Source organism: Branchiostoma floridae, chromosome 5 (genome assembly GCF_000003815.2).
Source record: "Branchiostoma floridae strain S238N-H82 chromosome 5, Bfl_VNyyK, whole genome shotgun sequence".
Taxonomy (NCBI): domain Eukaryota; kingdom Metazoa; phylum Chordata; class Leptocardii; order Amphioxiformes; family Branchiostomatidae; genus Branchiostoma; species Branchiostoma floridae.
Genome location: NC_049983.1, coordinates 12,379,538 through 12,397,702, shown reverse-complemented (window position 1 = coordinate 12,397,702; position 18,165 = coordinate 12,379,538). Strand labels below are relative to the sequence as shown.

The 18,165-nt window shown below is 40.5% G+C and overlaps 4 protein-coding genes across 7 annotated transcripts in view; all 4 read right to left on the bottom strand.

Annotated features, from left to right (window-relative positions):
* Window positions 1–158: 158 nt before the first annotated feature.
* LOC118416037 lies at window positions 159–2,319 on the bottom strand. Its single transcript, XM_035821082.1, has 3 exons — window positions 1,862–2,319; window positions 1,464–1,583; window positions 159–1,068 (listed from the first exon to the last, which is right to left on the bottom strand). The coding sequence occupies exons 1-3, from the start codon at window positions 2,160–2,162 to the stop codon at window positions 845–847; spliced, it is 645 nt and encodes a 214-aa protein (XP_035676975.1). The 5' UTR covers window positions 2,163–2,319; the 3' UTR covers window positions 159–844.
* A 499-nt stretch (window positions 2,320–2,818) lies between these two features.
* On the bottom strand, window positions 2,819–5,057 carry LOC118416947 (death domain-containing protein CRADD-like). 2 transcript variants are annotated; one of them, XM_035822264.1, is made up of 4 exons: window positions 4,979–5,057; window positions 4,281–4,771; window positions 4,001–4,132; window positions 2,819–3,701 (listed from the first exon to the last, which is right to left on the bottom strand). In XM_035822264.1, the coding sequence occupies exons 2-4, from the start codon at window positions 4,768–4,770 to the stop codon at window positions 3,475–3,477; spliced, it is 849 nt and encodes a 282-aa protein (XP_035678157.1). In that variant the 5' UTR covers window position 4,771; window positions 4,979–5,057; the 3' UTR covers window positions 2,819–3,474. The 2 variants fall into 2 exon arrangements, with proteins under 2 accessions (XP_035678157.1, XP_035678155.1); XM_035822262.1 differs by lacking the exon at window positions 4,979–5,057 and having other exon boundaries at window positions 4,281–4,967.
* A 406-nt stretch (window positions 5,058–5,463) lies between these two features.
* Window positions 5,464–8,517, bottom strand: LOC118416542. The gene is made up of 3 exons (XM_035821672.1): window positions 8,266–8,517; window positions 7,726–7,935; window positions 5,464–7,329 (listed from the first exon to the last, which is right to left on the bottom strand). Exons 1-3 carry the CDS (start codon window positions 8,472–8,474, stop codon window positions 7,203–7,205), a joined length of 546 nt encoding a protein of 181 aa, XP_035677565.1. The 5' UTR covers window positions 8,475–8,517; the 3' UTR covers window positions 5,464–7,202.
* A 413-nt stretch (window positions 8,518–8,930) lies between these two features.
* The window catches only part of LOC118416050 (protein MCM10 homolog), a 9,660-nt gene continuing 425 nt past the window's right edge, over window positions 8,931–18,165 (bottom strand). Inside the window, exons 2-21 of one of the 3 annotated variants that reach the window (XM_035821103.1) lie at window positions 17,357–17,397; window positions 16,598–16,972; window positions 16,289–16,387; window positions 15,661–15,972; window positions 15,202–15,385; window positions 14,836–14,998; window positions 14,540–14,698; window positions 13,682–13,809; window positions 13,476–13,556; window positions 13,182–13,277; window positions 12,815–12,982; window positions 12,287–12,360; window positions 11,855–11,967; window positions 11,389–11,514; window positions 11,117–11,249; window positions 10,828–10,958; window positions 10,521–10,634; window positions 10,095–10,243; window positions 9,821–9,860; window positions 8,931–9,702 (exon numbers count right to left, since the gene is read on the bottom strand). In XM_035821103.1, coding sequence (XP_035676996.1) covers window positions 9,625–9,702; window positions 9,821–9,860; window positions 10,095–10,243; window positions 10,521–10,634; window positions 10,828–10,958; window positions 11,117–11,249; window positions 11,389–11,514; window positions 11,855–11,967; window positions 12,287–12,360; window positions 12,815–12,982; window positions 13,182–13,277; window positions 13,476–13,556; window positions 13,682–13,809; window positions 14,540–14,698; window positions 14,836–14,998; window positions 15,202–15,385; window positions 15,661–15,972; window positions 16,289–16,387; window positions 16,598–16,972; window positions 17,357–17,363 — 2,730 coding nt within the window. In that variant the 5' untranslated portion in view covers window positions 17,364–17,397 and the 3' untranslated portion in view covers window positions 8,931–9,624. Of the gene's footprint in view, window positions 9,703–9,820; window positions 9,864–10,094; window positions 10,244–10,520; window positions 10,635–10,827; window positions 10,959–11,116; window positions 11,250–11,388; window positions 11,515–11,854; window positions 11,968–12,286; window positions 12,361–12,814; window positions 12,983–13,181; window positions 13,278–13,475; window positions 13,557–13,681; window positions 13,810–14,539; window positions 14,699–14,835; window positions 14,999–15,201; window positions 15,386–15,660; window positions 15,973–16,288; window positions 16,388–16,597; window positions 16,973–17,356; window positions 17,398–18,165 lie in introns of all 3 variants that reach the window. The other 2 variants (XM_035821101.1, XM_035821102.1) reach the window with 2 other exon arrangements.

Genomic DNA, 18,165 nt, shown 5'->3' with positions numbered 1-18,165 from the left:
ACATCAAGTACAGACTTAAGGGACTGCAACTCGTTATGTGTTTGTCAGAACTCGCAATATGTATGCTGAACTTGAGAACACAATGGAAGCAGAACTATGTGAACGCTTCAACTTGTTAATGAGTATGGATATGTATGTACATTTGTATGTAAGTATGCTGATAAGGCTCATGAAAGCTCTTGGTTCACTACAGTTTTACCGTAGTAAACAGTTCTACCTCTAACGCGAATACATTAGCATGTGCATCAAATGTTTTGTTGTCATAGAATCATGGCCAATAAGACATGTACAGAGTATACCTCTTCAACAAAATAAAGCACAATGTACATAATTCTGCATCTGTTGAATGGTTCCCATTTGATAATTTCAAGGAGGTTAAACTTTTTAACCTCCTGGATACTAGTAATTTCAAACATCTTTACAAGACAAAATTGTTGTAAACGTTTGTTATCAATCCGATCTACTCATTAAAAAAACTCGAGACATCGCTGTCGGCCGTGATTTATTCAATTTCAAAGTTGTATTAAATGACTTGACCTAATTCCGTACCATCATAACAACCCTGCCATGAGAAAACCACAAGTACGTACATCAAAAGACATCTGGAGATGTATCCTATAGCTATTGGACATAGCATTGAATGTGTACTGAGTCTTGTAGAGGTCCAGTCACATATTGTACAAATGTATTATGCTTTTCATCGAAAAGCCTGAATCCTCATCTGAACTTTTGGCACTTCTGTGCTTCTGTACTTCTGTCAAGTGCTTTACAGCCTCAATAACATATTTGGTAATTATTAACTTACTGTAGACACTTCATTGTTTTTCACACTTGCTGTTTCATGTTATGTTTCTTGTAGCAGAAATTCAAATTTATCCTGATCAATACCAAAACTTCGTAGCTCGTGAACGAGCGTTCCAACCGTGGCCTCTTTCCCTGCATTGGCCTTCCAGCGTACCAACATGGAGAATATCTGAGCCTGCAGGTTGTAGGGGCTTTCTGTCTTGAACCTGTCCACGTCTGCCTTCTTCATGCCCAGGTGTATGGTTAGGCTCTCCCACTCTGAACCTAAAGGAAGGCAAACAGGAAGTAGTGAACCAATGGTATTATGAATGAATGTAGATATAATTTACCCCACCCTCACACTCAGGGTTGACAATCGCGGCAAAGCCTAACTATATCATAGGCTTTGCCGCGATTGTCAACCCTTAGTGTGAGGGTGAATTTACCCCGACCTTTAATAGAACGGAAAGGGATTCCTGACTTTGTCAACTCCATAGACCGTGCCGCATATTGTTAGTATGATAAAGACAACGACATAGGGGTGGATATCTAATGTTTGTTTATTGAGATATTCGTTAGACTTTACAATTTTCTCGTAAACTCTAAAGACATGCATAGCAGTGGACTGCATCGATAGGTAGTGTCACTGATCGTACATCTTGTAATGATCTATGACTTACCTAAGTTTCCCGCCAGTTTGTTGAGTTGTTGTTCTGTAACACGACTGTCTGATGGGACGTGAGTTCCTGGGTCACTTTTAACCGCCAGTCTTTCCATTTCGTCGACTACATCGTCCTTCTCTAATAAATCATCATAAGAGACAAGACACAATTTTACAGACCGTAGTCCGTAACCTGGCATGTCTATTACTAAAAGGAAACGTGTTGTTCTGTATGTGTTGAAAACTCATGAGTGCGATACATCTCACTAAGCTTGCTTTATTTTGGTGATAAATTTAGGTGGATACGACATACCGGTTTGTGACACATGAGAATGGTAAGGAAATGCAAACAGGCATAGGTAACGTGGGTCTTTGCTAGGAGCGTTAAAATCAAGTTGACAGTACGACGACACTTACTTTCATTTTCGTTGTCGATAGCTCTCTTTTCTTCTTCTTCGACTTTCTTTGCTTCTTCAGCTAACCTACGCTGTTGTAGGCTTGTCAGCAGGTCGATCAGCAGGCCCAGGTTACCCCTGCCGATCTCACCGGCCTCCTCCAACATGATACACATTTCCTGGGGACTGGCCTTTTCGACCCTGGCTCTCCCTAGTTTCCTGTCCGTGGTGAGCATGGCTCGGAGGCTCTTCACGTCTCTCTCTACCAGGTTGTCCGATATCTTGTGGTACAGTCGGACACGGGCAGAAATTGGGGACGACATGTTAGTCGTAACCTGGCCAGCGCGTAAATGTACAGGTGTACGGGCTGCTGTACCCACTGTGGTCTGTCAAAATGTCTGCCACCTGCCCTCCCCAAACCCGGAAGTAGCCCAGTGCCACCTGTTGTACCACAACTTGAGCTCAAATTACAGCGCGATCTGTAAACTAGAAAGGACACAGCATGTGTACCTGTCTTGAGAATATCCAAAATTTCATTGGGTTATCAGTCCAGAGTATGCACTTGACTGCTACTTGGATTTATATATTTTTTTAAACATTCTTTCCAGCGGAAAAATCGTCCAAGTTAATGATTAACATACCTTACAAAGCGTTACTTCATATGTAAGATAAAAATTGTTGTATGATAGGAACACGGCGATGTGGAGGCCAGGTTTATCTTGCACACAACTTTTTACTCCTCCAAGGATCATTTCCATAACTTGTAATATTTGTTTAGTTATGTCTGGTAGCAGTGGGAAAAGACCCCACAGCGGTCACCTGTGTCCTTGTTTTGTTTCATCTACAAAGGTGAAAGGTAACATAACTTCTGTTGTGAGACAGCCAAGCTCTGAGACTGTGTCCGGACACATCCAGCGCTCACGGTTAGTTAAAGGTGACACGAAACAACTTATCGCCACTAGAGAAAAATACCCAAAAATATACATATATTTTTTTAATCTTTCAAAAAGAGACTCATTTCATGAGCTTAATCTACGAGCAAGACACATGATCCATGGCAGCATAGAAACAGACTTCAACCAGCAGTAATATATCTTTCCTTACAATATCATTGTGCATCTGATCTGCCTAGTCTTTCGCATCATTGATGCAATTAGCATTCCCATAAATCATGGTAAATCCTCTGATGTTTTGTTTCTTACTACTGTGTTTTATGTGTAATCTACATTCTGATCATGAGGTACTGTCCTAGGCCTTTGGCTTATCTGCTGTTGTCACATAGATCATATTCATTGTAGAAAACCCATATCTCTCAATACATTGGTTTTATTATCACAAGTACTATACCGCTTGGTTTACAAAGTATTGCTTATTGTACACATTTCACTATAGTCTCACATTTATTCTAGCTACTTTGAAATATATTTTTTCAACCTTAAGTCGAAGGAAGTATCACTAAAACATGTATTATGTATATAAAGACACTTAGTGTTCTTGTTCGTTTAAGTGAGAAAACAACATGATGTAATAATCCATGCCATTCGATTTGTCCACAGGATTGCAAAGGCACAAACATCTCTCTCTGTTTCAGTCTCTTTCTCTCTCTAGATCTCAATTCACCAGATTAAGACTGATCTAGCTTGTCTGAGTTAAAAACTCATATTTGGCCACTTGAATGTCACCAAAGTCCTCCAGATTGTGAATTAGTGCTCCCACGGTGGCGGCTGCCCCTGTCCTGGCCCTCCAGCTCATCAGCATGGCGAAGATCTGTGACCTGGTGTTGTGGACATGGTCTGCCTTGCACCTGTCCACATCTGCCTGGGTCAGGTCCAGGTGTATGGCCAGGTTCTCCCATTCCTTTCCTGGATAAATACATGTACAAGAAGTCAAAATTGTACCACCTACCCAATCATCGCGGCGTCACATACGTGGGACAACTTGGGCACATTCACAGACTTTCCTCGAAGACCTGGACATTTGAAGCATCGGGGTCTCTACGAGTGCATAAGTGTCCCTTGGTGCAGTTTAATGATATTGAAACTCTCTTTATCATAGTTTATGGTTCTAGTCCAATATTCGGTACAATATTACTCACAATATACTGGATGCTATATTTATTATCGTGTTGCATGGAACGAATCACAAAATCTCGACAGCTCACCTAGCTTCCCAGCCAAGACGTTGAGCTGTTTCTCTGTGACGCGCTTGCTGCTGACTTCAGGCGGAACCGTAAGTCGGGCGTGCTGGTTGCTGAGTTGCATGTTTGCCATCTTCCGGGCGACCTTATCCTCGTCTGCATGTATGGTTACAAAATAATGTTTTTAGGCAATAACATAATTGAAATGTTCTCTCTCCTACAAAAATTAGATTGGAAAGCCAAGATCTGTGAAAACCACGCGTGTTTTAATTTGATGACTAAACTGATATGTTGTATTTCTCACCTGTCAACGGACGCACAGCCCCACCGGCGGTCCACTGGCCCTGGACCACTGCTTTCTTTCTTGTCTGTGTACCCGGCTGGGATGGTCGCTTCACACATGTTTCCCCAGGTTGGTTGGGGGATGGCTTTTCCGTCTCCTGCACAGGATGCCTTGCCTCACTGGTGCTGGTGTTCTCGTACTCCCCAAGTCCCGGCTGTTGTGGCAGTCTTGTTGACTCCTCGTCTGCCTTCTTCAGATCATTATACAGCCATTGATACCGTTCTTCCAGCGATTCCAGAAACACGCCAAAGGCCCTGGGACCGCGGGTTAGCAGGATAGCCAACAGTTTCTCCACTTGTAGCTTGGTCACACTCTGGGCTCTCACCAGTTCAATGTCAGTAAAGTCCAAGATGTCCTCTTGTATTAGATGATCCATGACATCGTCCGGCCTGAGGTCCCGGGTAAGGTCTTTGTACTTCTTCTTTAAGATTTTCTGATGCCTCTGCTCCATTCTAGCATTGTAAGACACACAAACATGAGTCGAACAACCTCCGTTCACTTACAGGGTGTTTGAGTTTAGTGGGCGACAACTTCAACTTCGGCTCGAACCCGGAAGTAGCTTACTTCATTTGTGCCTTACTTTATCCTATGTATAGGATAAACACGACCGAAAGCTTTATATTCAGTGGAAATTTATGAAAATAAGAAACATACTCCACCTTTTGGCACACACGACTTGACAGTACTTCCTGTACTGCTCCTAAGTTCGGGATTCCCCGTTAGTCAGTTACCCTTAATAGGTGACGTTTGTTGACACCTGCGCAAGTAAAATTATACCCGTCATGCACCTGGTGGGACAAAACAAAACGCCACAGGACGGGGTCGTGCGTGCTGGTAGTGTGTGTGTGTGTGTGTGTGCGTGTATGGGGAACTTTCCTTGCGTTCCTTACTTTACCATAAACACTGCAGTTGTGGTGCCATTGGGTATCTCATACGTTTAGCCCACACATGTTTGAATCCACCCAGTGAACTCATTGGATAACTTATGTTCCTATATCTATATTTGACCTAGGACCCTTGCAGGACTGCCTTTTCTTTGCTTGTATATGCGTACCTGAAAACCCCAAATGGACATGTCTTTTGAAGTCAACAAATGAAAACATTTCCACTTATTTACAACTCATGTAGCAAACAGACAAAAATGTGCTTGATAAGTAAACATTTATTGGCAGGACAATAGACACATAATTTCTATGAGAAAGGTATGTATGAGAGTAAGAATGAGAATGGGCTTCACACAAAAATAGATAATATACAAAGGTGCACATTATATTCACTTTGCTACTGTACAGGACCAATAAAACATATTATGTTAGTCTCATGCTCCTATATAGCACAATGTATATATTTTGCATGTCTATCATACTAAATATAAGTCTGCCTAAAATTCTGCATATCATGATATGTTTAGTGCAATTCCACCATCCTGAAGTACATTCACAATCACAAAAACTAGTTGCAGCTTTTGACACCGACACATAACATGGCACTTTTGTTCTCTGCAAATACATAAATGTACTTTAAGTATTAATACTGAACTGAATTGCACAATTCTTTACTAGTTTTACCTATGACTACTGCCCTATGTAGAACATGATATGTCTCTCCATTTATATTTTTCTACATATATTCTAAAATATACTGAACTGTGCAAGCTTGCCATCTGCAATAACAGTTACTGTATACCAAACCATACAGTGAACAAACATCCAAAGAAAGAATCTTTTTGTTTGCCATGTACATAAAAGGGAAAAACAAACAAAAACTTTTTTTTATTTAAAAACAATGCACCTTACTATCTAAAAAGTATAGTTTCAGAAACAGTAAATAATACAATGGGGTGAGTACATACTATATTTATCTTCATGAGATGTATAAATAAGTAAATGTGCACTTCCATAAAATGTGTAAAATACATACTAATACAGTCAAACCTGTATTAGTGGACACCTTTGCATACCGGCCACCTGGCCATAGTGGCCACTTTTTGTCGGTCCCTTGGATTCGTAATGATTAAGAAATATGCTTAGCGGCCACCTGCCCAACGCGGCCATGGTCACACGATTTCCGGTCCCACAGACACAGAAACACTGCCGATTACGGCCACGCGGACCGCTGATCTACGGTCCGGCACGCATTCGGCCATACAGCGGCCGTATCGTCACCCTACGCCGGATTTAAAGCCTCTTTATTTTCAAAACAAAAATGCCTTACCGCCGACAAACGAGGTCATATATGGTTAACAGATGACACCACATTACAGTAATGTATTATGTGAATAAAGATCAATGGGTACTAAAACCAAGTGTAACTTATTGCATGTGGTCAATTAATCAGAATTTTCTCTATAGTGGCCACCTCTCTATAGTGACCAGTCCCTTGAGTGGCCGCCATAGACAGGTTTGACTGTACTGCCTTCAATAATATTTACAGAAGGTATGGCCTACAAGTATATGCAGACAAAATGATGATCCAGGAATCTGTGATAATTGCTCAGATATGTTTTGGACCACTTCTACATGGCAAGGAATGTCTATCAAGATGGTCTTTTTGGTTGCACCTGTCATGATTGCAACATAGTAACCTGTGCTTATTATATGTTATAAGGTAACTTGATGTACCAGCAAAATAACTAATCATCCTTCATCAGTTGCTCGTATAAAAAAGGTGCCTTTCTGGCAAGGTAAGTATGCAAGAGCCACATAGATGTAGTGGTGACAATTATTACTAGTACATCACTGTTGTAAAATGCCCCAAGTTAAACATATCTACTATTCCTCCTCCTCATTGTTGGATGCCTCTTCTACTCATGCTGTACCCATGGTGGCACTATGAGTAGTATGTTCAGTGGTCCCTCCGTAGTCTTTGCTTCTTGCATAGATGTCACCATAGCGGGTGGCGTTTGAACATCCCCTGCCACTGGTACCTCTCTGCCTCCTGTAGTCTGGTGTTCAGGAAACGTAACTTCTGGTCCAGCTCATCCATCTCAGCCTCCAGACGGGCATTCCTCCTGAAGTTTCAACAGGGATGAAGAATTAGTAGGACATCTTTCCTTCAATAGACCTTCAAGATTACTGCACTGTCCCTGGGTACCTATTAATATTTGTTTATGTAACACTATGTTTATGTTTATATTTTGTAATGGCTACTATCATCACAAATTTGTATGTTAGGAAAAGCATGCAATTGTGCACTTCAAATAAAGAGACTCATAATGAAGACCTGTTCATGTTAAAAGCTTCATAGATGGAAAACTATTCTTTTTCACTGTAATATTTAATAAATAGTAAGAAAAAATGACAGTGAGAAACCAGATTTCCTACTTGGTCTGGCCGAAAAACTGTACTTTGAAATATCATATCATTGGAAGACAACAAATGGACATAATATCCTGAGTTATCCCCACCTAATTCTAAGCTCAGGTGCGATGTGCTCCAGGCGGTCTATCCTGCCGCCCAGCTGCTGCAGCCGGGCCCGGATGGTGTGGTAGTAGCTGGGCATGACGACTGAGCGCGGCTCGGCGGACATGTGCTGGTACTGGCGGCAAACCTCCAGCGTGTACGGCCGGTGTTTGGAGTTGGGCGGGATCTCACGGTTGATGGGAATGAGGGATCCTCTGTTTGGGAAGAAATGTAAACTACAGGTAAACATACGTAGTTGTAAACTGTACAAGGGACTGTAGCAAATTCTGTTGAGATAGACTTACTAGTAGTTCCAGCCAGAGCGCAGCCCGGCCTAGATAAATTATTTTGCCTTCTCCAAGTCTTACCTATTCTACAGATAGATTTAACACCCCCAAATTATATGTTAACACACCTCAACTCCCGCAGAGCAGAAACATTGAAATTTTCATCGCAAATAAGCTCTTTTCTGATTGATTATCGTGTTCAACTGGAAAGGAGGGCGGCATCTAAAATTATTTCTATGGTACCGTTATCCGCGTTACCTGTTGTTCCTCAACTTCATCACCAAATCTGGCTGATTTAAGTCAAAGTTTTCCCTCAGAATCCTCCGGACGTCATGTGAGTCCGCATCCTTCGGGACGAAGACTTCCAGAGGCGGACAAATGGGGCTATCGTCGCACAAATCAAGCCGTTGTACCGAAAACCAAAGACGAAAACAATTTTTCCTTTCGTCGGCCATCTTTGTTGTCATGACGTCAAACTTTCCTTTCTGGACTGTTCCACTTGAAAATAGGGAGGGACATTTATAGTGGCTTTCTTCTTGAAGTTGAACCAATGCAAGAGTCTTTTATTTTATGCAAGGATAAATGTGAGTGAATCTGTTATTGACTGTATTGTGGGTACCCTAGCATAATTTGCTAAGCTGCAAACATTCTTGTAACACTAACATCATATATTTTTGTTTGTCTATGAATGTTACTCCATCTGTGGCCCTCTGATACATGGACCTCTGAGCAATAAAACAACACCACTGCCCTTCCTGGTGTTTCCCCAAGCTCTTTCAGCACCCAATAATAAAAAGGGTACATGCAAGTAGAAACCACTCCCACAAAAGACTAATTTACTCCTGAATATCAATGTACCCATCATTGCATATTGGTGATCATCAATTCAGCACTAAGGACAGACCACAAGCAATTTCAATGGATAAGATTTTAATAAGCTGTTTTATTCTTCCACATATGCAGCATACAAATGAAGGATATATCTTATATGAACAACATACACCTCTGAATATCACCATGTCTCATTTTTCTGACTGGACATCTGGAGGCAAAATGGTTTATATTCCTGTAATAATGTTAACCCACCTACATGAGCTTGAGGCTACATAACAATCTTGAGTTCAAACATCAAAGAAATTTAAAAAGGAATCAGCTAGATATTCATAAAGAGTTTCATTATCTGGTAAAACCAAGAAATACAATAATGCCATTGGAAAATGTGAATTGAGTGCATTTTCTACTTTCTTACTTATAACATGAGAGGACAAAAACAATTTTCAAGGAGAATTTTCTAGATGGACGTTTCTTAAATACCATACCATCCTGGACTTACTATAATAAAATTGCTAAGAACTATATAAAATAATGCAATTTCTTTGTCTCTCTTGTGTCTCCAATGTACAGCATTGGAGTATACATAGTACAACAAATTTCCTACTCCATTCTTTCTCGTCATTCTTAGCATCTGGCAAAGTTTGACAAATTTAGAATCTTTGTACTCCTACTGGTATCCTTATCATGTAACGTTAACTCTACAGACATAAAGGTCTGCTGGGTTGCTATAATTGCATCTCATACATCCAATGCTTTAAATCTTCTTCAGCCATTCCAGCATAACTACAGCTTGTTGAGGAACATTTCATCCTCTCCACGTACATTCAGTATCTCAGAGTCCAGGGTGGGGCCTTTCTTCTCCTGACAGGACAGAAACAGTTGTTACTTTAGTATATCATATCTGTAAAATTATAAATTGATGTAACCGATGCAAACGATATAAATATACACAAATGTTGCAACAAGAAAGAGGTCTTACTGCCGACATTGTGGTTCTCTCAAACTTGGAACTTCCACAGCTTCTGTAAAAAAAGATGATAAATATTTTATTCAAGTCACACAAATATCACATTTTTGCCTACACGTTTCTGCCATTTCAGGTAACAGATAAAGGTGATAACGTTACTTCTAATACCATTGAAATACGAATATAAGGATGAGGGGGGCGACAAGAGCATATGCTTATCATAGCTTCCAACCATAAAAAGGTAAACAAAATGAAATACATGCAGAAACAAAACATCTGGACATACCTGCAGGCCACTTGAGGGTATCTTTGCAGAGAGACGCAACGCTTGCTGCAGTTCATGCACTTGAAGAAACGCTTGACTCCATCATGCCACACTAAGGGGTGGTTCTCCTTCTTACAGGACTCCGATGGACAGAAGGTGGTGTACTTGCACTGTACAAGATTTGGGAAACAAGAACAATTATATGTTTGTTAAGAAAATCATTCTTCAAAATATATTTTGGTATATGTTGGTATACACATATATACAAGTTTCAACCTCCTTGATTCTACACTGATGAAGACAGGAAATAGGTCTGTAGAGAAGAAAAATAAGGTTGCATTCCTGAGAAAACTATGTTGAATTCTACAAAAATGCTTTCCATACAAATGGATAGTATAATCATATCAAGCCAAGTGAAGCGTCTAATATCTGACAACTTCTGCTGACCTTCTTGCAGGTGACAATTTTGCACTTCACATAGTTAATGGTGGCCATCTTGTCCTCCATCCGCTCCTTTTTCTCCAGCTCTGCAAAATACTTCTCCTGCATTTCCAACTGGGCCTGGGGGACATCAAGAAACCATAAGCTATTACACACAAATGTACTACATTTTGTCTGCATCAAATAATTCCTTTTTTTCACATCTTACAAAACAACAGAAACATCTATGGTCTAAGCACCATTGTAGAATTTCAAAAGTAGTCTAGGGTATAGATCCTTGCAAAAGCAAAGGGAAAAGGTGAAAAAAAGAGACCTCAGACAGTGATCCAGAATGAGAGGACTTTGCTTGGACTAGCTTTTTGTATTCCTCCGAGTTCTTGTCCATTTTATCCCCAAACAGCTTGGCTTTCTTCTTATCTTCTTCAGTAGGTGCAAGGGTGTCTTCTACAATTGGGAGTGAAAAATATTGATAAAGATTTACAATAAAAGTCAAATGTGGTTCAACTGCAGCAAACAAACTCATTCATCACATAACAAAACAATATATGGAAATTTCCTGAAGGACAAAATGCAACAATCTGAGGCAACAGCAACTTTCTTACCTTGGCCTGAGCTGGTCTCCTCTACTTTAGACTTGATAGCTTCTTGAGCCTTCGGTGACACCTTCTTTTTCACAGCATTGGGGTTATCTGGGGTCAAGGGGCCCTTGGCTTTGATCCTGGCTATTGCACGTTGCTACATTTTCAGACAGGTAGGAAAGATGATACTTGCATTACACTTCTATGTAAAAAAAAACATACTAGTATCTACAGTAACCGTTAAGACTCAAGAAAATGCTTCAGGAAAACCTTTAAGATAAAGAAGATCGACTTACCATTGCTTTTTGTGAGGAGGACACTTTGTGTGATGGACTGTCAAACACCACTATGTCCTGTGAGTTACTGAGCCCTTTCCCCAGTTTGGGATAAAACACCTCTGGACTGGTTCCAGCAGCACCACCCTGATACAGTCATACAGGAAATACTGTTAAAGTGGATCTCTCACTGTCAATAGAATGACCATTCTTTGAGACATCATTTGAAGCAACACATATAAGTGGCAGCCATTGTAATCTCTACACCTTCTTCAATAAACAATTTGTGTCACATACCTGAGTTTTGTACACAAAGTAAACATCGCAACAGAAAAAAAGATACATTCTACAAGATAGCATTCTGGTATAAATAAATCATATCCACTTGCTTGAGTGACCTTTTTTGGCATATGTTATTTCATTGATTTGGTTACAGAAAGCTCTCTTTCACTTCAGTTAATTGAGTGTAACATTTCTGCAACATTACCTGTGCCTCTGAAGACTGTCTGTTAGCCTGTTGTTTCTTCTTCATGTCCAACATTTCCTGTTTGTGATTCTTCAGTAACTCTGATGCTGACACTAGCTTCATCTTAGGCTGGGCTGCAAGGAGATGACCCAGTATTGCATTAAAAATGTCCACATGAATTAGGCGGAGATTTAACACCTATCCACAGGGACCCCATTATTTGTGAAACAACCATCGCCCCTAGCAGATGGCTTAATAAGATTGGTACTTCAGCACCAGGGACAGTACCTATACTCAGAAGGCATATACGTGTATTACAGATAACAGTCACTCTATGGTTAAAAAATTGAAGGAAATACAACAATATCAGCAATTACATATTTCTTTACAGTTATGTTAAACAAAGCTATCTTTGTTAAGCTATCTCTGAAAGGATAAATATCAAAACTATACCTCTTTTCTCCTCTGTGCCGAGATGTTTGATTAGGTTCATTGACCCCACAGTTGGAGCACATAGCAGCTCTTGCCTGAGGAATACATACATACCAGTGAGGCACAATACATAGTACAATTTTTCCACAAACAAAAGAGGAGTGAAATGTGCTTAATATGGATCAATGTGTCAAATACACCAGGATCCAGACATGCATGGCTTGGGCATGATAAGATATTTGATATAAGATAAGTGGCAGCTGACATATGTCTACATGGTGGGTGGCTTAGTGTTTCTGGCTGACAGATACAGACGAAGATAACTTGCAAAAGGCATCCTTTAAAAATGAACATATGTGCAAATGTCTGCAGCTGATTTGATATATAGCATTTTGTATTTTTGCTTTAGCCAAACCAAATATACATACATTTATACCTATGTGCATTAATATTTGGGGTTTTCCACCGCTTTATGCTCAAAGAAAACTACTTGCATTTAAGATATTTGGAAAACATTGTCAGCCAAATTTAATAAGACACTTGGCTTACATGGCTTGTGAAGGGGCTGCCAGTTTCTTCAGTGTCTCCTCATCCTTCTTCTTCTCCATCTTGCCCACAATGTTAGCCTTCACAGCAGCATCCATGGACCGTGCCCCGGTCACACGGAGGAAGTCCAGGTTCACCTGAGTCTTCTTCTTATTGGCTACAGCAGCAGGGCTAGAACAGTAGACATGTTAAAGACTTATTACTTGTACACACTGTAGACGTAAAGCTTCATCAAGTACACATAGAGTAAAATTCTTGTCAAAATCAATGTTCTGGACAATTTGTTTTATTGGCAAAACAACAGAACAAAATAGTTGGCTCACTTGGATGTCATATAGCTATATCTTAAGAGAACATGCTTATGACCTACCTGGTGGTAGTGTAGGTGTGTCCTCCATACATGAAGCTCTCGTTCTTACCCATCATCTTCTGAAGTATTTTCTTCTTGGGATCTGGAGGCCCGATGCTACAGGTAGAATAAGTGTAATGTTTTAGAGTTTCATAGACAGGGTTTACAAAAACAAAAACAAAATGACTAATAAACACTAAACTAAACTATCCACATTTCCAGTAATAACATGTTGTAACTACCACACTTGATATCTTACAATCATTAGTTATCAAGCTAGTTCTACCATTCCTGTTGTAAAAGTCTGTGACTTACACTGAGTTAAACTCTCCCCTCTTTGCCTTGGACTTCTTGTACTGAGAGTGGACATGGTACTCACAGTACTCACATTGGTCCCTGTGCAAAAACACATGTACATATATAAATCACATAGCAAAAACTTTAAAGACACAGGGCCAAAGTACATATAAAACATATTAAGACAATATAAGAAAATACGTGATGAAGAATATTGCACTTACTTGTTAACGAAGTTCTCACACTGCCCTCCCCCCTTCTTGGTGGCCTTGCAGTAGCCCAGATCTTTGGACCTGCCCATGACCATCACCTTCAGGGGGTTATCAACTGTCAGAGCAACATCTGTGTCTCCCTGCAAAAAGAGAATAATCAAGAAAAAATAAAATCATGTGATACCGGTAAGGATAGCAGTGCAGGAAGAAATGGGCTACACAGCAGACAAACAGAGTAGAGGTTAAGTGAATACCAAAACTTTGTTTCCCATTTAGGCCACAGCAAGTAAATTTTATGGATGACATCCCTGCAGACTTCAAAAATAGTGCGATGGGTGAAAAAAAAAAAGATGGCTACATTTTCAAAAATAGGCACCATAAAGTTGTGATGAATGTTGTAACAAGAATTAAAGGGACAAAACATGGTATCAGAGTCAACAAGGCATTCATTCCTGTATTCAAGACATGAACTGGTGTGGTAAAAGGGACACTAGTGTCGTAGACTGGCATCACCAACAAAGTTGGTAACCACACTCATGGCTTCCATATAGGTGTCACTTTTACAACTATCCAATAAGTTTCATTTCTACAACTTCAGTCCTGGGTACCTCGCAAGTGTCACTTCTACAAGTACAATTATTAGGATACAACACAACATATTTGCTCATATTTGGTACTTTATCGTCATGTTGACCATCCCTGCAGAAGAAAAAAATTCTTGTCTTTTTTCCTGAAATCAGGCGAAAATTAATGCGCGCGCTGATGTCATCCATAAAATTTACTTGCTGTGGCCTTACTAACAAGCGTGTCTGTTCTACAACATTTGTACAATATTTACTTTAATGGCTAAAGAAAGCTTTTTCCTCTGACCTTGTCCCTTGCCTTCATGATGCTGGGATTACACAAGCCTATAACCGTGCCCTCGTCGTTCTTCCACTGGTTCTTGTGGACCTCACCGAACAGGAAGAAGGAAATCGTCACCGAACAGTCCCGCAGGTCGCTCAACTTCCAGATACTGAAGGTTTTACCCTGCAGAGACACATGTACAAACAATACCTTTACTTTGTGTGCTTAAGACGATTTGTTTGAAGAACTACTAACTGCAATATGTGTATAATACAAGAAAAGTGCCTCTATTTCCTTGTTCCTAATCAAATGGCTCTTACATTGCTAGCAGTCTTGGGAGGTATCTTCTTGACGAGGACACCCATGGTGACCCAGTCTCCTTCAATCTCTCCATTCCTCATGTGAGACTTGATGACAGACATCCGTACCATCTTCCTCCCCTCCATCTTGGACCGCAGTGTCTCAGAGGAGATCTTAGGATTCCTGAACAAGTGCATAACAAGTAGCTGTAATTAAACTTTAAATAATTTGAAGAGGAAGAACTTAATTTCAAATATGCCCTCTGTTTATTTTTTGGAATATACATGGACGTCAAGCCATTGGTATTATTTCAATACTTCAAGCCTCACTGCAATTCTCTGGCTCTTGACTTGGTGGCAGGACATAGTATTTAGTGGCACACTTACACTATCCTGATCTGTGAGTACTTGTCCACCAGGACTGGGTCTGACTCTAGCAGCTTGGTTCTCTTGGGAGCCAGTGTGTCTGCGGAGGGGCTGAGTTCACGTTTGACACCGGCGGTGGGATTCCTGTTGTGCTTCACAGATGGGCCTAGTGGTCTGGGTGTCCCAGTACCATGAGTTCCACCATCTGTGGATTATGGAAATGCAGTTTTGTATGTATTCATCATGAAAAACACATGTGGCAACAGCCCAAGCCTAGTTTCATACAATTTTCAACGGGCTTTCCCAACAAACATTCAGTTTATGCTTTTAGACATCTTACACTTTTTTTTTCAAAATCAATTGCTTCTATTTTCTGTCTGATAGTTGACAGTTTATGCATTTCCAGTTACAAAGATATAGAAATTATAGTAATCTACTCATTTCTAGGCACTAAAACAACAACAAGAACAAATCATCTACCTTCCCTGTCTTGTTTTGGTTGATGTGCAATCCTTTTCTTGCTGCTACCTTTACTGTAGAATGAGTCTGGTGGACTTTCTCTCTTTGGACTAGTTTTGACTTTCTGCTTTGGAGTGCTAGAAAGTTCACTAGGACCTCCCCTAAGAAAACTGAGTCGATCTCCATTTCTCTTGGTGTCTACTTCTGACTGTTGAGAAGGAGTGGAAGATTCAGCAGGTCCTGTAAGGAAGTCTAAACGGTTTGTGTTTCCTGTTTCCTTCTTCTGTTTCTGTTGATGGGATTGTGAGGGAGTGGAGGAGGCAGATGGTGTGGCTGGAAAGAGCTAGTGTTAAGGAAAATGACACAACACTGCCAAAGTTTGAGACAATTTTTAAATACCTGCACCTGCACCATGTAGGCAACATTCAAAATTACTTCCATGCTGAAGTTGGAAAGAGATAAAGCATTCTTTACAGTTGGTAATGGAGAATAATATTCTGCAAAGTTAACCAGATAAACTTTGTGATGAAAGATAATCATAATTAACCAATCAAATCTAATGCAGGAACTGCTGTATCTGTTGTTTTAAAATTATTGTTAATACATTGTAACATGCTCAATACTTCTAAGTAAAGCCACCAAAGGATACACTTCTTGTTGGCAGCTGGACTTGTATCTTCTTGTGAGTTCTGCTTCTTCAGCTGCTGTTCCAACATCATCATCTTTTCCCGCATCTGCCGTAGTTCCTCTGAGGCAAGTACAGAAAGAAAAGCTTACAATGTTTCAAATGCTAGGAACAACATAAAACTTAGCGAACTCGACAATGGTTAGTTGACAAATTCTATAGTATCATTGCCCATGTTTCAGCTCTCTAGATCAAGTTTCTTATCTTACTTCACTTTATCGAAATAAGACAAATATGATTATGTAGTGCTAAAAGATGTACTACATTTAGTACCTTCCAAATCTTCTTTGCTCCTGTTAGCTTCATCATCTTCATCATCTTCTTGTCTACTCTGGGCAGTCCTGTCAGTATCACTTTGTTTTGCACTGTTTCTAGACCCATGTCTTTCTCTCTCACCATCTGTGCTTTTATAGTTAGTACTAGCCCTGTTTCCATTCTCTTTAGAGGTGTTTCTAATTTTCTTCCCACTATGTTGTGGTACTGAAGGCCCCGCAATGGCATCCTCGAAGGAGAGTTTAGGTGGAGGGGTTGGAGGTTTCTCGTCTTTAGCGTTTTCCTCGTCCCTGTCGAACACATTGCCAAAGTCGTCCTCATCCATGAGTGATGTGAGGGCATCCAGCCCGTAATCCATCGGGTAATCATCATCACCTGAGACAAAAGGATACACAATAAGTCAGGCACATGTATACATGTATATTGTAGCACCCTTTTTAAGCACATGAAAGCTGAAGATTCTATCATAGCTGTCATATAAAAACAGAATATACCAGAATATGGAAACATCTAGGCTCCTACTGGAATTATCAGTTTCTTCTATAAATTACAAGATGGTAATTAATTACATACTGTTCTTTAATGCCGATTTTTAATCAAACTACAGATGAATACAAAGGCTTCAAATCATTTTCAAAGAATCATGATCAATGAACACTGCCAGCGATTCTCAATTGTCCCGCCAATGTGAGCCATATTCACCAATCAGTTAATTTTTTTCATAAAAAATGATTAAAAAGAAAAATATTGTGTACTTACTATCCATTTCTGATCGCTCAGTCTCCACCAAAAAAGCTGTGCTGTGAAAAGATGGAAGAGTTATAATTGGATGAGAACCACATCAATGCACCTAGAAAAATCAGCTCCTGAGACACGGGCACACACCTGTCAGAATTTGGTCTGGTCCATTTACGACAAAACGCCTCATGTGCGGCATTTGGGAAGATGGCGGCTCGATTTGCCGATTCAAAATTTCGGCGAAACAGACATGTCCAAACATGCGCCGTAAATTGTTTTCCATGCGGAAACGTTAGAGCGGCGTAAAAGGAAGGCGCCATCTTTGTCAGTCGGTGTGGTTTCTAGAAATTTCACTGAAAGAAGGTCACTTTCCAAGGTACGTTCGCCATGTTTGTATGTCCCAACTTTGAGATGATATAAAAATAAAAACGAAAGCGGTGTCCAAAATCACAGTAATCTCCCGGGTAGGTAGATTAGTGACGAATATGATGCCGAAAACCGCACGTCGACACCACTTTTGTTAAATGAGAGAGAGGTCCGAGAGTGCGGTCAGCCCTTGGGCGGTAGGCCAAGGTATTGTTGTCGGATCGCCCGTGCTGAAGCGCCCGGGTCGGTGTTCCGTGTGTGACCCGAAGAACCCGAGTGAGAGCGGAAAGTTCCGACGGTGATTTCCGACGGATGCGGAAGGTACCCGAAGTGCGATTTTGCGACAAAAACCGACTGAGGGCACGCACTCGGCATGCGTTGCACACGTAACCAAAAGACCACGTGACCCCACCAACTTCTGATAGGGCCTATGAGGTAGGTTTGGGACTCCAATTACCAACTGG

Bases quoted from the DNA above. Each gene is read 5' to 3' on its own strand.
- LOC118416037 (XM_035821082.1), bottom strand. From the start codon at position 2,162: ATGTCGTCCCCAATTTCTGCCCGTGTCCGACTGTACCACAAGATATCG. The intron at 1,584-1,861 runs GTAAGTGTCGTC...ATGATTTATTAG, and splicing joins TATCGACAACGAAAATGAAA to AGAAGGACGATGTAGTCGAC. The intron at 1,069-1,463 runs GTAAGTCATAGA...GCCTTCCTTTAG, and splicing joins CAAACTGGCGGGAAACTTAG to GTTCAGAGTGGGAGAGCCTA.
- LOC118416947 (XM_035822264.1), bottom strand. From the start codon at position 4,770: ATGGAGCAGAGGCATCAGAAAATCTTAAAGAAGAAGTACAAAGACCTT. The intron at 4,133-4,280 runs GTGAGAAATACA...CCATACATGCAG, and splicing joins GGCTGTGCGTCCGTTGACAG to ACGAGGATAAGGTCGCCCGG. The intron at 3,702-4,000 runs GTGAGCTGTCGA...GTATTTATCCAG, and splicing joins CGTCTTGGCTGGGAAGCTAG to GAAAGGAATGGGAGAACCTG.
- LOC118416542 (XM_035821672.1), bottom strand. From the start codon at position 8,474: ATGACAACAAAGATGGCCGACGAAAGGAAAAATTGTTTTCGTCTTTGG. The intron at 7,936-8,265 runs GTAACGCGGATA...CTTCCCAAACAG, and splicing joins ATGAAGTTGAGGAACAACAG to AGGATCCCTCATTCCCATCA. The intron at 7,330-7,725 runs GTGGGGATAACT...TTGAAACTTCAG, and splicing joins GCACCTGAGCTTAGAATTAG to GAGGAATGCCCGTCTGGAGG.